Source organism: Lithobates pipiens, unplaced genomic scaffold (genome assembly GCF_037356315.1).
Source record: "Lithobates pipiens isolate NorthernLeopardFrog02 unplaced genomic scaffold, aLitPip1_a1.2 Scaffold_22, whole genome shotgun sequence".
NCBI lineage: Eukaryota > Metazoa > Chordata > Amphibia > Anura > Ranidae > Lithobates > Lithobates pipiens.
In genome coordinates, this window is record NW_027507784.1 from 72,017,033 (window position 1) to 72,034,669 (window position 17,637).

The 17,637-nt window shown below is 41.1% G+C and overlaps 1 protein-coding gene across 3 annotated transcripts in view; it reads right to left on the bottom strand.

Moving 5' to 3' along the window:
* The window catches only part of ARHGAP15 (Rho GTPase activating protein 15), a 978,992-nt gene that overhangs the window by 439,147 nt on the left and 522,208 nt on the right, over positions 1-17,637 (bottom strand). For all 3 annotated transcript variants that reach the window (XM_077447752.1, XM_077447751.1, XM_077447750.1), the window contains exons 8-9: positions 7,774-7,872; positions 1,385-1,502 (exon numbers count right to left, since the gene is read on the bottom strand). In XM_077447752.1, the coding sequence (XP_077303878.1) occupies positions 1,385-1,502; positions 7,774-7,872 (217 nt within the window). The remainder of the gene's footprint in view (positions 1-1,384; positions 1,503-7,773; positions 7,873-17,637) is intronic.

Genomic DNA, 17,637 nt, shown 5'->3' on the forward strand with positions numbered 1-17,637 from the left:
CCGGACAGGAAGGGGGTAAAAGTGAGCGGTAGGAAAGTGATTATTATGCCTTAATGCAGCTTAAAAGCTATTTTACACTTGCTTCAAAACAAGGCTTTGGACAGGCTTTGTTAAAGCTCTCTGAATGTCAGTCAAAGCTCCGGTCACTAAATAAAATGGTTAGCCTACAGTCCTGTTTACACCTTGCGTTTGCTTTTTCTTTGTTTCGGGTTCGCTTAAAAAATTATACCCCATGACGCTTTAGTGGTGCTTCAAAGCATCTCCAAAGCCCCCAAAGAACTCTCAAAGCTTGCTTGAAGCTCGCTTGAAGCACCTGCGGCTTTTGAGAGGCTTTAATTCAGCTTTAGCTTTGCTTTGTTTTGGAGAAATTGCATGTATGAGATCTCCACACACAAGCACAAGTTATCTGCCAAGCTTCAACAAATCTTCAAAAGAGCATCACAGAAGCATCACCAAAGCTTCATTGAAGCACCACCAAATCATCATCGAAGCACCACTGAAGCATCATCAAAGCACCACCGAAGCATCAAAAACACTTCATAAAAGCATGGTGAAGCTTTAGGCGCTTTAATGTGTGTTGAAGCCAAAGCAGGTGTAAATGCGCCCTAAAGGTGTTATACTTTCATGAAAGGAAAATCATGACACCATCACCTGAATTTTCAATGGCAGTGGCAGCTGGGCTGCAAAGGAAATGTTGTTGGGAATTATCCCACCACTGGGCCGAGATATAAGAAACAAATAATGTTTTTTAGCTTGCACTTGCCAGCAAAGTTTTGGATGAAAATGACCTTTTCGGGTTCATTTACATTGAGGCTTCGGCTTCAATACACATTAACGGCTAGTTTACACTTGCTTGAAAACATGGCTTTGGACAGGCTTTGTTAAAGCTCTCTGAAAGCTAGTCAAAGTTCCTGTCATTAAATAAAATGGTTAGCTTGCAGTCCTGTTTACACCTTGCTTTTGCTTTGCTTTGCTTCAGCTTTGCTTCAAAAATTATACCCCATGTAGCTTTAGTGGTTCTTCAAAGCATCTTCAAAGCCTCCATAGAAGTCTATGGTAAAGCTCGCTTGGAGTCCAACTAAAGCCTCATCAAAGCCCCACCAAAGGCTCGTCGAAGCCACACCAAAGCCTCACCAAAGCACCAAGCAAAAGCAAGGTGTAAACAGGACTGTAAGATAACCATTTTATTTAATGATAGGAGCTTTGACCCACGTTCAGAGAGCTTTAACAAAGCCTGTCCAAAACCATGTTTTGAAGCAAGTGTAAACTAGACGTCATAGTTGTATCAGGCAAAAAAAAAATGGGGAAATCCTTGAATGCCGCAAAGGAATGTGTGTAAATATGCCACAATTTGAAAACATATCAGGCAATCCTGAACACTTACCCAGTGATTTCCTTTGCTCACTCTTCCTTTCTCTGATCTCTGGTCCTGGGTGTAACAGTTCTGAACTCGCGGATTTCCGAACGCTAAGTCCCAGCAGTGGATGTTGCGGTCTTGTTTCCTAAAAGACACACACATTGTAGCAGGATTTTAAACAGCAGAGAATCATATGACAAAAAGCTCCAGTCCCTCCCAGAAACTATTCTGGACGCCTGTTAAATCTAGCTACAAAACTGGATGTGAATGGACAGGACAATATAGCCACAGTACAGTTGCAATGCTTTCTATAAAACCTCTGCACTCCAGGCCCCGTTCACACCTGGGTGTAGCAGAAACGTTCCTGCCCATGTTTCTGCATCCGTAAAAAGCGCATAACGTGCTTTTGGTGTCGTTATTTCCTAATGGAACCCAAAATGGGGTAGCTGTTGCTCAATTTTTCCACACAATTTCAACGCAACAAAACATGCAGAAAAAGTGCAAAGCAAAATGCTCTTTGCTCATGTCCAAAGTTTAGTACATGAGATTGTTTGGAAAAATATGTTGAATAATAGAATAATACTGCGCTAGAGTTTCAAGTGTATATCGCTGCAACAAAAACTATCAAATATCTCTATAGAGCAAAAAATAAATAAAAAAATTATATATATATATATATATATATATATATATATTTTGTGCGAACACATAAGAAGTGCACTCTTACAATAAAACCAATTTCTGAATGAACAAAACATAGGTAAAATCTATATATAGAAAGTGTATATGAAAAACTTTTCATCAAAAAGTGAAAATAATAATGATTGAGTCCGTGGTGAAAACAAAAATGACAATATGATTTCAAAAAGTGTAGTAAAAGTCCAAGAATCCTTCAACCTTCACCAGAGAAAAGAAAGGATGAGACAGGAGGAGGGGGAGGGAGATCCTGGGACCAGAAGACCAAAATCACTCAGTGTGTGGGGACCCTTACCCGAACTGGTGGACCCCCTAAAGAGCAAGGTCTAATGCGCCAGCAGATTTAGCCCTCTGCAGGGTCTAATAGGCCTCCAAACGTAGCAATCTTCTGTGATGTCCTAGTTGGAGATGGAGACTCCGGTCTATGAAGCGCACTGCTCCTCCAGAGCCACCTTCGGTCACAGGTGGCGATAGGTAACCCAAGACGGGGGAAAAGCAAATCCGTGGAAGCCAGTAAGTTGCTAGTGAGATCCCATCCCCCAGTTGGTAGTGTCTCCTTGGCTTCTCTGCCCCAGTGACCCTCTTCTTCCCACCTCAAGTATATCAGTGTCCGGGACTGGCTTAGATCGTCTCCCAGCCTCCGCCAACCTGGCACAGCTCACAGCAGCCTCACACAGCAGATGGAGGCCTGTTAGACCCTGCCGAGGACTAAATCTGCTGGTGCATTAGACCTTGCTCTTTAGGGGGTCCACCAGTTCGAGTAAGGGTCCCCACACACTGAGTGATTTTGATCTTCTGGTCCCAGGATCACCCTTCCCTTCCCTCCTGTCTCATCCTCTTTCTTTTTTCTGGTGAAGGTTGAAGGATTCTTGGACTTTTACTCACTTTTTAGAATCATATTGTCATTTTTGTTTTCACCACGGACTCAATAATTATTATTTTCACTTTTTGATGAAATGTTTTTCATATATACTTTCTATATATAGATTTTTGTTCACTCAGAAATTGGTTTTATTGTAAGAGTGTATTTCTTATGTTTTCTCACTTGCTACACCAGAATCACTTATGTTATCAGCACAACGTATTTATATATAAACATGAGCTTCTTTAGAGCGCTTTTAGGAGGCTGATTCAAATCAATGGTGCCAGTCCAAAAATGTGCTATAGAAACAAGCAAAAGCTCTAAAAACTCAATGCTTTCGCTCAAGTGTGAATGGGGCCTCAATTTTTGATTATTTGCTGCTTTGTGTTGTTTTGTAAACCTTCACCACAGTTATACTTTCTTTCCTTTATTAAATCGTAGGCAACATGTTGCTTAAATTTTCTATGAAGCATAAATCCAGATTTTCCATGTTTGTTACTATAACAAAAAAAATTTGGTAGTTATTTTCCATTGCGGTTAATGAATAAATGGAAACAATTAAAAAGTATTATTTTTATAGAGAAAAAGATGAGTTTATAACATTCTTTTGCGCACAGTTGGGAACTCGTTTTTGGTTATAAATCACATTTATTTATTTCTCAGAATGATTAAAAAGTGGACATAAAAGGATAAAAAATAAAGTAAGGAAAGAAGACAGGCTGGGGGTAAATCCTTAGGGAAAATTTGACAGTTTTCTAGATAATAGAATTTATTTTTTAACAAAACTCAAACTCTCATGCAACGTAAGAATTGCTAAGTTTTAAAGTGATCACAAAAAGTGCTGGAAGTAATGGAAGAAGTGAATATTCCATATCAGCCGCATAATTCTTGAACAAGAAATTGATTTGCATTATCAGTAAACCGATAAGATTGTGGTAAGGCACGGGATCTCAGCAAAACACAGGGAGTCCCTCAAACAGGCCCAGATTTAAAGACTCACTTCAAATTTACTGTCAAATTTAGTTTACAAATATTTTATATTTTTTTATAATCAAATATTTTAAATATAATTATATATGAATTAACATCTGACATTTGTCAGATGAGGCCAAAAGTTCAATTTAGGTCTCATCTGATCAGAGCACCTTCTTCCATATGTTTGTTGTGTCCCCCACATGGCTTTTCGCAGACTGCAAATGGGACTTCTTATGGCTTTCTTTCAACAATGGCTTTCTTGCCACTCTTCCTTAAAGGCCAGATTTGTGGAGAGCACGACTAATGGTTGTCCTGTGGACAGATTCTCCCACCTGAGCTGTGGATCTCTGCAGCTCCTCCAGAGTTACCATGGACCTCTTGGCTGCTTCTCTGATTAATGCTCTCCTTGCCTGTCAGGTTAGGTGGACGGCCATGTCTTGGTAGGTTTACAGTTGTGCCATACTCTTTCCATTTTCAGATGATGGATTGAACAGTGCTCCATGAGATGTTCAAAGCTTGGGATATTTTTTTAGAACCTAACCCTGCTTTACACTTCTCCACAACTTTTTCCCTGACCTGTCTGGTGTGTTCCTTGGCCTTCACAATGCTGTTTGTTCACTAAGGTTCTCTAACACACCTCTGAGGGCTTCATAGAACAGCTGTGTGTATACTGAGATTAAATTAAACACAGGTGAACTCTATTTACTTAGGTGACTTCGGAAAGGCCATTGGTTCCACTAGATTTTAGTTAGGGGTTTTAGAGTAAAGGGGGCTGAATACAAATGCCCTCCACACTTTTCAGATATTTATTGGTAACATTTTTGGAAACCATTTATCATTGTCATTCCACTTCACAATTATGTCCCACTTTGTGTTGTTCTATCACATAAAATCCCAATAAAATACATTAATGTTTTTGGTTGTAACATGACAAAAGGTAGGGGTATGAATACTTTTTCAAGGCACTATTTAAAGTTTAAGAACATGTCCTGTAGCCTTTAAAAGACATGTACTGAAAGAAAAATGCATTGCTGACTGGCTTCTAAAAATACTATTTAACTGGAGGTTATGCTGATGCTTTGACGTCAATCGTTTTTCTGATTCACGGACTCTACACTAGTATAGGGATAAGGAATACTGACTGGTTTCTGATTTGCATGTGCTGCACTCTTGTGCCAGGTTGGTGACTCAGATGTCCTGAAGCCACAGACAGTCAGGCTACTAACATTTTCAGATAAATACAGATCAGCAAAAGCAGCCTCTATAGCCTTTCTCAACCTTTTCAACACAGAGGAACCCTTGAAATAACTTTCCGGTCTCAGGGAACCCATACTAAAAATGACTACTTCTACAACTCATGATACCTTAGTGTGATGGTCAGTGGAAAGACTGCTCCTTAAACGTGTGGTCATTGTGAAGAATTACTACTTACAGATAGCTAAAAAGATCAATGGTGCCGGTAGGAACTTATCTGAGGAGTAGAAATTGTTCATTGCTCAAGGAAACCCCTAGCAACCTCTGGAGGAACCCTGCTTGAGAAACCTTGCTCTATATGTTTTCAGCACAAGTTATGCTCAAAAATACCCAGCCAGTGTCACTGTATTAGTGTCACTGGTTCCCACAAAGTCAAAAGTGTCAGTCAGTGTCAGACTGTCTGCCGCAATATTGCAGTCCCGCCTTAAGATTGCCGCCATTACTAGTATAAAAATAAATAAATACAAATTTCAGTGTATATATATATATATATATATATATATATATATATATATATATATATATATATATATATATATCATAGTTTGTAGACATTATAATTTTTGCACAAACCAATCAAGATACAATTATTGTGATTTTTTTTAACAAAAATATGTAGCAGAATACATATTGGCCTACATTTATGTGCAAACCAATCAATATACACTTATTGGGATTTATGTCCCAAAAATATAAAGCAGAATACATATTGGCCTAAATCTATGAAGACATTTGATTTTTGTTTTTTTGTTTTTTTATTGGATATATTGATAGTATTTATTTATTTTTTGGTTAATCAAATACCTCCAAAAGAAAGCTGTATTTGTGTAGGGAAAAATGACATACATTTAATTTTTTACAGCGTTGCATGACCGCAAAATTGTCAGTTAAAGTAACACAGCGCCATATAGCAAAAAATGGCCTGGTCATGAAGGGGGTTAAATTTTCCTGGAGGGCAAGTGCATACTGCCTACTGGAACACTACTGAGGCTTAATCAGTCTTACTACACCACTGGGTATATTCAGTGATAAAACCATGGCTGGATTTCTGCATAGCCAACCTAGTCCATGGACATGGGCAGCAAGGCTACCTGGGGTGGCAAGTTGTGAACCACATATTATGTAGCTAAACTGTGATCCATACACTTATGCCCCATACACACGGTCGGAAATTCAGACAGAAAAAATCCGATTATGTTGTCGGGGAAATCCGATCGTGTGTGGGCTCTATCGGACTTTTTCTGTCGGAATTTCAAGAGCTGGATCTAAAAATTTTCGACAACAAAATCCAATCTGACGTTTTTTACGACCCTGTGTCGAGAATTCCGACACACAAAGTGCCAAGCGTGCTCAGAAAAAAATTGAAGACAAAAGCTATTGGCTACTGGCCTCTACGTAGTAATACGTTACGAACGTCACCTCGTTTCAAACGATCGGATTTTCCGACAACTTTGTGCGACTGTGTGTATGCAAGGAAAAGAGGAAAGGTAACAGCGCTCTCTACAGGGACAACTCAATCCATACACCAGGTCCACTCACAGGTGCCGAGGCTCAATGTGTCCTAACATGCTCCAATGCAACAGTAGTAAGAAGAGCCGGCAACACTGTAATCCTTGAAGTGTTGTTTATTGATACATCAGAGTGACAGTAAAACAATAAAGTTGACGCGTTTCGGCAATAGCTTTAGTCGTAGCTACGACTAAGGCTATTGTCAAAACGTGTCAGCTTTATTGTTTTACTGTCACTATGATGTACCAATAAACTACACTTGCCGGATCTTCCTACTACGTGCGTATGCAAGACGTGTTTCTGCCAAAATCCATCCGAAAAAATCGGATGGATTTTGTGGTCGGAATGTCCGACCGTGTGTATGGGGCATTAGACTCAAACTGCCAGCACAAAGAAGGATAGTCTACCCCAATGTTTCTCAACTCCAGTCCTCAAGTACCCCCAACAGGTCATGTTTTCAGGCTTTACATTATTTTGTACAGGTGATTTCACTGCCAGTTTCACTGCCTTAGTAATTACCACAGCCTTTTAATCTGAGGGAAATCCTGAATACATGACCTGTTGGAGGTACTTGAGGACTGGAGTTGAGAAAGATTTGTCTACCCTACTCTTTTGGATGTCCTGATGGACTTATTAGTGTTATATGAAGGCTCAACAGTCGACTTAGTTAAGAAGGGGGTGGCACAAGACAGTTTGCCTGGGAGGGGGCAGAAAGCATAACACAGTCCTGGAGGCAGTATGAAGTGCATGGAAGCTAATGGTGATCAAAGTGCAACCATGGTTTCATGAAACCAGTCATATTTTTGCAAATGGCTTGGGATTGGTTCTGGAGTACTATAAATGGCAGTTCTCGCACTCTACACTGCTTAACTGAATACTCCAATAAATCTGCAATTTGACCAGAGTAATGGAAGTTTTTGTACCGCAAATCTTTTTAGCCTCCTTTAAAATACCAAACAAATGACTAATTCTCCAAGAATTCCAAATATAATTATTTCATTATTGATGGCGAGCTCTGTTTGTTTTCGTCTGCATGTCTGTCATTTTGGCTATTCACTAAAGCACATAAACAGGCAAGACATCTGAAAGTGTAAAATAAAGGTAACAAACACGTGCATACCAAACTGTCAATTGTATTTCGGATGGCGTGGAACCATTCTTTTATGGTGATGTCTACATCCGACTGCAGAAGGATTTCACTTCCTGACAGTGTTGTGATCTGCGGAGAGAAATGTATTGTAAGCAAGTGTTGAAAGATTATTTATTGATACTAAACAAGGCTTGTCCGTGGGAATTCCATTGTACCCATAATAATGAGAGAGGTTTAAAATATTAAAATGGACTTTTCATGGAAATGCATGGTCCGCTTCTCTGGGATCCACCACGCCCTAATTATTTCATGCTAAGTAAAAGTCGTAAAAAAACACTGAATATAAAATGTATAATATATTTGCCTTTCACCACAATTTCTAGGCACTTCCAATAGGTTGTGCTGACAAACCTAGGCCTCATCATGGGACCATAAGAAAGCCAAGGATGCCAAATCTTGATGGAGCTTGTTCACACAAGATTTGAGATCCTTAGCTTTCCCAGAACCCTGCAAGAAGGGCCAAGACATCACCCTTGTCTAGATGAGCCCTCAGGAAGTCGGGGGTGTAAGGTATTTTTTAACGTTTTCTTTTCATTTTGTTTAAAGTATTGAGGCATACAGTGGGGAAAATAATTATTTGATCACCAGCAGATTTTGTAAGTTTGCCCACTTACAAAGAAATGAAGGGTCTATCATTTTTTATCATAGGTGTATTTTAAATAATATAGATAGAATATCAACCAACAATCAAGAAAAAAATATATAAAACAAATGCTATAAATTAAATTGCAGTTCAGTGAGTAAAATAAGTATTTGATCCCCAAGCAAAACATGAATTAATACTTGGTGGAGGCAAGCACGGCGGTAGCACGTTTCTTGTAGTTGGTTACCAGGTTTGCACACATCTCAGAAGGTATTTTGAACCACTCTTCTTCACAGATCATCGCTAAATCCTTAAGATTTCTCGGCTATCTCTTGGCAACTCAAATTTTCAGCTCCCTTCATACATTTTCTATAGGATTAAGGTCTGGAGACTGACGAGGCCACTCCATGACCTTAATGTGCTTCTTCTTGAGCTACTCCTTTGTTGCCTTGGCAGTATGTTTTGGGTCATTGTTTTGCTGGAAGACCCATCCACGACCCATCTTCAGTGTTCTGGCTGAGGGAAGAAGGTTCTCATCCCAGATTTTACAATACATGGCCCCGTCCTTTTCTCCCCTCAATGTGGCAAAGTCGGTCTGCACCCCTAGAGAAACAGCCCTGAAGCATAATATTTCCACCTACGTGCTTGACTGTAGGGATGGTGGGCCTTCTTAGGGTTATAGTAAGCATTTTTCTTCCTCGTTCTGCCACTGTACTAGGAGATCGTGGGTCACCAGCGAACATCAAGTCCACCTGACCTGCGGGCACACTCCCACAGCATGCAACGGGTGCGAGGGTGCACCCGCAACTATGCCTGCGAGAGCCGCGGTACAGCTATGGCGATTCATGCAGGAGAGTCAACCTGCCGCCATATAACGACGGCGGCTGGTCGGCAAGTAGTAAAAGAGAAGCTTTAGTCACATCTGTAAAAAATTTAAAATCAGCAGCTACAAAAACTTCAGCTGCTGACTTTTAATAAACAGACAACCAAGGATCCAGCATCGTCCTCACCCAAGCCGGTCCTTCACTGGTCTTTAGGACCCCGATGCTAGCATGTTAACCGTGAGTAGCTGGCTGTGACTCCTTGAGAGTCGTGAACTGTGAGAGCCGTGCTGTGCTTTGTGAACAGTCCCACAGCTTTCTGGGACCATATCCTAGAAGGTTGCAGGGGGGTGGGGCAACCAAACCAGATACCCGCTCCTCCCCAAAACAATTCTTCCAAATGTGACAGAAGTTCAATTTTAAGGATGTAACTTAGCATTTTTAACCACTTGACCCCAGGCTAATTCTGACATTTCTCTCACAAATGAAAAAATCTGCATTTTTTTTTATAACCCCAAATATTATATGTATATTTTTTAAGCAGAGGCCCAAGAGAATAAAATGGTAAGTGTTGCAATTTTTTATGTCACATGATATTTGCACAGCGGCTTTTTAAATGTTATTAATTCATTTGAGTAAAAATAAATTAATACAATATGAGATGAGTAAATAGATACCAAACATGTCATGCTTTAAAATTGCGAATGCCCGTGGAATAGCAACAATATATGGTATATTAAATTATCCATAGACAAAGCTTTAAATGCCTTTATAAGTTACCAGTGTAGAGTTACAGTGGAGATCTGGCACTAGAATTATTTTTCTCGCTCTGAAATTCGCATTTGTGTGGTGTGATTGCCGTTTACATATCCAGGAGGGGATGGGGCACTTTTACAAAATGTTTAATTTTTTTATTTATTTAATTTTTTTATTTATTTTTTTACACTGTATGAACAACAACTGTGACGAACAACATCCCTTGTGATAGCATAGGTCGTGACAGGCCTCTTTTTGGAGAGATCCGGGGTCTATTAGATCCGAGGTCTTTCCCCTGGCCTTCAAAGCAACAAGCTGAAGGTTTGATCAGATGCTGTACAAGCTGGTAACAGCGTTTGAACAAACAAACCAGAAATTATAAAAATCCTTGTGGCTTTGGGTTTTTGATGTCACGGAAGAAGGATGGGAACTTCCAATCCTTCCACTCTTCACAGTGAGTGTGACCTGAGGTTGACCGCTTCTGAAGAAACCTTGCAGCTGTTGGTCGTGGTGACCGTGCATCTACTCAACTGCTTAGTTAAACCAGAAGCTTGGTAGTTGTTTCCGATGTGTAACTCCCGCCAACCAAAAGAAGGGGGAAGAGAGGGAGAAAAGTGTTTTTATGATCTTCCAAAACAGAAGACCACTCTAGTCCTCCAGACTTACAACTGAAAGTTGAACTAAACTCAGAAAATAACAACTGCTATGAGGTAGCAATTTTTGGTTGAAGAAACAAGCAAAGTATCTTATTTACTGGACACTTTTACCCCCTTCCTGCCCAAGCCAATTTTTAGCTTTCAGTAATGTCACACTTTGAATGAGAATTGCGTGGTCATGCAACACTGTACCCATATGTTTTTTTATTATTTTTGTCACACAAATAGAGCTTTAAATTGATGGTAGTTAATAACTGTTGTTTTTTTTATTTATTTTTATTTTTGCTAAATAAAGGAAAAAAGGTCAAAAATGTTTTTAAAAATACGTGCTTTTCTTCATTTCGGTTGCAACATTTTGCAAATACATAATCTTTATTCAAAAAATTTAATGTAGGTTTTCTGCTACATTTCTTTGGTGAAAAAAACCCAAATCAGTGTATATTACTAAAATCTCGTACACAAGGATGGATTTTCCGATGGGAATTGTGTGATGACAGGCTGTTGGCGGAAAATCCGACCCTGTGTATGCTCCATCAGACAATTGTTGACAATTGTTGACCAACTTTCCGTGGACAAATGTTGGATGGCAGGTTTATAAATTTTCCGCTGACAAATGTCTGTTGTTGGATTTTCTGAGCGTGTGTACACAAGTCTGTCGGACAAAAGTCCAAAGTACAAACACGCATGCTCGGAAGCAAGGACGAGCCAGAAGCGGTCGGTTTTGTAAACTAGCATTCGTAATGGAGAATTAACATTCGTGACATGGCATTTTATGAAATCTAGAAATGCAGCGCAAAATTCTCTTCTTCTTTAATGTGATAATAATGAAGCTGCTTTGCTGGTGATATTGATGGAGTTCAACCAAACTTATTTTCAAAGGCTTTTTTTCTCTAGTGATACACAACACCATTGTCCCTTGTTAATTTTACATTGTATTTTTTAAAATGTAACTGCCTACTTCCAAATTTTAATTTGAAGTAAAACACATAGCCAAGTACTGTATTATTCTCCACATTTTTTTTTTATTGTGCTTTAAAAAAAGAAAACAAATAAAATTACACATGCTATCTGCCAATAGAATTTAAACGAAAAGTGAATTCTATGCATCCAAAAATATAGGAAATATATCATATCAAATCATTATTCAACCAAAAAATAAAATAGAAGCCTCATGCATGTGTCCTGCTTCTTAATATAGGTGGTTAACAATGCCAAGAGTTGGTGAAAGCAGGGGTCCGCTATCCAGAGATAATTCCGAAAATCATCCGGATTATTCTCCTGGAGTTCCCACAGCAAAGGCATATGACATAATTGGTCACAATTAATAAAGCAACGAATTTTTGGACCAAGAAATCCTCCCCCTCCTGTTTCTGGACTGGACTTGGGTGAAAGCAATAACTCCAAGGCAAAAAATAAATAACACATTATCTCCTCCAATTTCTCAACATGGCTGGTTGAAGAACGGCCGTTCAGAAACAAACTGAAAAGCGTGAACTGAAAATCACAAAATGAAAAGCACAAATTCACAATCACCAAATTTCTACTAACATGAAATTAGCAGTAGGAGCTCAAAGGGTGGCGCATGACAATTGAACTTCCTCTTTGTAGTCTTGCAGTACATCTAATGCGTCATTACGTTCTTGTTTGTTGGCCGACAATTCCTTGCCTTTTGTACACAAGACAAGTTTCTGGCCAATGCCCTTCGGACAAAAGCCTGATGTTTTGTCTGCGGAAAATTAAATCTTGTGTACAAGGCTTTAGTCTGTAGGAAAGTTATAGAGTCCACAAACTATGGTATATATATCTGAAAATCGATCAATCCTGATGCAGTGATGGATCTCATTTCTTGAAGCCTGAAATTGCCAGGACAGTACAAATATCCCTCAAAGGACACCTTTTTGGAAAGCAAACAGTTCATTATTTTTTTTTAACCACTAGAGATCCGACCTGCTTTGCCGGGACGACGTCTATTGACGTCGTCCCGTGCACGAGTGGCCTGCGCGCCCCCTGAGGGGCGCGCACAGCGCGCTCTGTGATCAGCGAGTCTATGAGACTCGCCTGATCACGGATCGGAGCAAGGGGTCGATCCCGACCCCTTACCACGTGATCAGCTGTCAGCCAATGAAAAAAAGCCGATCACCGGCGGCCGTGATCGGGACATCAGTCCCGATCACGGGCAGCTTATCAGTGCCCACCTGCCCCCTGCCAGTGCCACCTAAATAATAAAAAAGTGCCTCCATCAGTGCCACTCATCAGTGCCCATAGTGCCACCCATCACTGCCCACAGTGCCACCCATCAGAGCCCACAGTGCCACCCATCAGTACCCACAGTGCCACCCATCAGTGCCCACAGTGCCACCTATCAGTGCCCACAATTTGCCTCAACAACAGTGCTACACCCCAGTGCCACATATCCGTGCCCATCAGTGTCATCTACCAGTGCCCATCAGTGCTGCCCATCAGCGCCCAGCAGTGCCACCTATCAGAGCCTCATATCAGTGCCACCTATCAGTGCCCATCAGTCCCATCTATCAGTGGTACCTATCAGTGCCCCTGAGTGCCATCAATCCGTGCCACATATCAATGCCACCCATCAGTGCCATCTTATCTGTGCCCATCTTTGCCCATCAGTGCTGCCTTATCTGTGCCCATCAGTACTGCCTTATCTGTGCCTATCGGTGCCACCTTATCTGTGCCTATTAGTGCCGCCTTAACTGTGCCTATCAGTGCCCACCAGTGCTGCCTATCAGTGCCCACCAGTGCCGCCTCATCAGCGCATTTCAATGAAGGAGAAAAATGACCTGTTTGCAAAATGTTATAACAAACTAAGAATTTTTATTTTTTTGCACCTTTTTTTGTTTGTTTAGCAAAAAATATAACTCCCAGCTGTAATTAAATACCACCAAAACAAAGCTCTATTTGTGGGAAAAAAATAAAAAAAATTCATTTGGGTACAGTGTTGTATGGCCGCGCAATTGTCATTCAAAGTGCATCAGCGCTGAAAGCTGAAAATTGGTCTGGGCAGGAGGGGGGTTTAAGTGCCCAGTAAGCAAGTGGTTAAATACTGTCCCCAGTGCAATACAGCATCATCATATAACTTGTGTGGTGATGATCAAGGGCACTGACTGGTGAAAGTATGTAAAAAAAAAATATTTTTTTTTTCTCATTTTAAATGTTTTTTTTTTTTTTTTTACAATCTCTTTTACATACAGTGACCAGAGCAATACAGTGTTACCATAGTAATGATTGCTTATTTTGCATTGCTTGATTGTATTGCTTATAATGATTGTGGATTTTACAGTTATAAATAACCATTTTTTCCGAATTAAAACTATTCATTCAGTGTTTACTATTGTGATTCGCTGTGATTGGCCACATCTTTGATTCATGCCTTTCATTGTGTACAATTGTGCTCTGTGGTTGGTCACAGTGATCACATGGTACAGGGCCAATCTCAGCCCATGTACCATGTGATCACTGTGACCAATCACAGAGCACAATAGTACACAATGAAAGGCATGAATCAAAGCCTTTCATTGTATACAATTGTAATGTGATCTCCAGTGATTGGCTACAGCGATCACATGGTTACCAGCATCGTGCCGCTACAGTAATCTGTCTAGTGGACACGGTGGGTGACAGATCACGTTGAAAGCCTGCAGGGTACGAATGAGGCATGGTCCTGGGAGGGCGTCATATGACGTCCTCCCAGAACATCAGCGCTCCCATCCGGCCATCAATTTACAATAGTCCGGACGGGTAGGGTTAAAAAAAAGTCTTCTTATTTTCCCTTAGCAATATTTTTTTTCCTTGTACACTGTATGGTGCATGCACCAAGAAGTATACTCCTTGCTCATTACCAGTGTAGGGATCTGCTGCCCTCTACTATCAGCTGCTAGTATCGCACTGTAATGTAAATGTATGTATGTCACTTCCTGAGTCCGTGGTTGTTAGGAAAGGATCCTGGATGGAGGAAGGGGAGAGAGAGAGAAGGCCTCACCCGCATGTCCTGTCCATGCTACTAATACCAGACGATTATGCAATGACAGATACCTAGGACTGCAGTCCAGACTGGTTTGGTAATAGCTTTATGGTCTCCTCATTACCACAGATCTTGTCTTAAGGTCTCTGACACAGACAGATGCTGCCTCATCCTCAGGGGCTCCTACAACGGGACTTTGCAGCAACATTCATTTGAATGTATTTCAATAAATAGCTCTGTACACTCAGGTATTCTGTATATGCACAATTCCACCAGGATTCCTATCGGCCCTTTGCTGATAATATCTATTTGTACATTGAATGTATGTACAGTTATATATATCTTTTTTTATATAAAGCTTGTATTATTTCTATATTGGTGTGCATCTATATGCATATGGTTAATGTTATTTGCTGGTTGCAGTCATTCTTCTGTTTCCAATTACTTTGATTAGATTACTGGTTAATTTCCTAGGAAGGGATTCCCCTCTGTTCACAGAGGCCCTGTCCTGGGTGGAGGCACTGCCAAGCCTTTTATCAATCCAACTCTTCCACTTAGCGAAGGTTCTGGTTCTCTTATTTACCTACAGGTTTAGCACAATATCCTGTGTGAGGAGGGCCATCGGTCATAATCCTCCTCAAAAGATGGCCACACCAGCATCTGTAGAATGGTGGGAATAGAGCTGGGTGCTGGGAACAATATAACTACTGTGTGCATGTGTGAGTTATATTATCAGTGGCCACCCAATGGCTGAAGAGGGTGACTGGGAACTTGAAATAAGTGGTGGAGGAGATAGAGCAGGGGGCAGTACGGCTTCTGACAGTCTGGTTCATTACAGGAGGGCACACTTGAACATTTTGCTTACATGCCTGACCACTTACACATTGGAGTGGTTTGCTGCTACATTCACGCGGAGCAGTGCGCTGGCAGGGCGTCAGAAAAAGTCCTGCCAACAGCTTCTTTGGAGTGGTGAACTCACCGCTCCTCCACCGCTCCTCCCCATTGAAATCAATGGGGCAGCTCTGCGATACCTCCGGCAAACGCCGCTCTGGCTGCGTTTTTCGGGCGGATTTAACTCCTTTTCGGCTACTAGCAAGAGGTTAAAACCACCCTACCAGTGGCCGAATAGTGCCACAAAAACGACGGTAAAGCGGCGCTAAAAATAACACCGCTTTAACGCTGACGCCGGTGGCGGCTCAGTGTGAAAGGGGTCTTACCCACATACTGGGGTTGATTTACTGAAACTGGAGAGTGCAAAATCTGGTGCAGCTCTACATAGAAATAGAAACCAATCAGCTTCCAGTTTTTTTTGTATCAAAGCTTAATTGAACAAGCTGAGGTTAGAAGCTGATTGGCTACCATACATGCACAGCTACACCAGATTTTGTACTCTCCAGTTTTAATAAGTCAACCCCACTTTGGTCACCTGGAGAGGAATAACCGCTTGTGGTATTGACTAACCTGATTCTCCCTCCAAGTGGCCAATTACCAGATCCAAATGCTGTTAAAATTGGTCAGGAAGAGAGTCTTTAGCGCTCTGAAATCTCCAAGCAGACCAAAGTTTTCTCTTTGATGCTATAGGTGAATGGAGCAGCACAATAGTAAAGAGAAGGCAAGTTTAACCCAATAATGACCAACGTTTTATTAACCACTTCAGCCCCGGAAGATTTGGCTGCTGAATGACCGGGCCATTTTTTTGTGATGCAGTACTGTGTCGCTTTAACTGACAATCGCACGGTTGTACGACGTTGCACCCCAACAAAATTGATGCCCTTTTTTTTCCCCACAAATAGAGATTTCTTTGGGTGGTATTTGACTGCCTCTGTGGTTTTCATTTTTTGCGCTATAAATATAGAGCGACAATTTTGAAAAAAAACACAATATTTTGTACTTTTTGCTATAATAAATATCCCCATTTTTTTTAAAGCACATTTTTTCTCAGTTTAGGCCAATATGTATTCTTCTACATATTTTTGGTAAAAAAAAAATGCAATAAACGCATATTGATTGGTTTACGCAAAAGTTATAGCGTCTACAAAATAGGGGATAGAATAAAATATTTGAAAAAAAAAACACAATAGGGGATAGATTTATAGCATTTTTTTTTTTTAACTAGTAATGATGGCGATCTGCATTTTTTATTGGGACTGCGACATTATGGCGGACACATCAGCCCCTTTCACACATTTTTGGGACCATTTATATTTACACAGCGATCAGTGCTATAAAAATGCACGGATTACTGTAAAAATGTCACTGGTAGGGAAGGGATGATCAAGGGGTTAACTGTTTTCCCTGTGTGTGTTTCTAACTGTAGGGGGAGGAGACTGACTTAGAGGAAATGACAGATCGTGGTTCCTAGCTAATAGGAACACACAATCTGTCTCTCCTCACAGAACAGAACAAAGATTTGTTCTGTTTCTCGTGCCTGCAATCGCTCATGGCAGGCGGTTATCGCGACCGCTGGCCACGAGCGACCGTCGGCCACAAGCATCGGCACCCCCGTGGTGCAGTGGGCACATGCATGCGTGCCTGCTATCCCGATCCCACGAGCTGACATATAGCTATGATGGCTTGCGGGATTGTGCCGACCTGCCACAGTATAATGACGGCGGTTGGTCTGCAAGCGGTTAAGCCTAAACACCCAGGCCAGGTTTAGCAGGGTTGGTATGTGTCAGTTAAGTTGACAATAGCTTTATGGCAATTTTTCTTCTAATTGACAGAGAGTATAAGAACTAGGAATACACATACAGTTGCACATTCCTAATTCTCTGCTGCAAAGTTAAAGGAGAAGTATAGCCAAAGCTTGTTTGGCTGTACTTCTCCTGTAGATCATAGGAGTGCACTCCTGTGACCCATTTTTTAGCGGATAGCGGGCTGACGTCACAAAGCCGGTCCAGGCTTGGGCAAGGTTGCGACGATATGGTTGGAAACTGCCCACATGCCTGGACAGGAACCTGGCTCAGCCTCTCAGCGAGCCACTGAGACCCTGAGCCAGCCTCTCCTACCCCCTCCGCAGCCCATCACTCCAGGGAG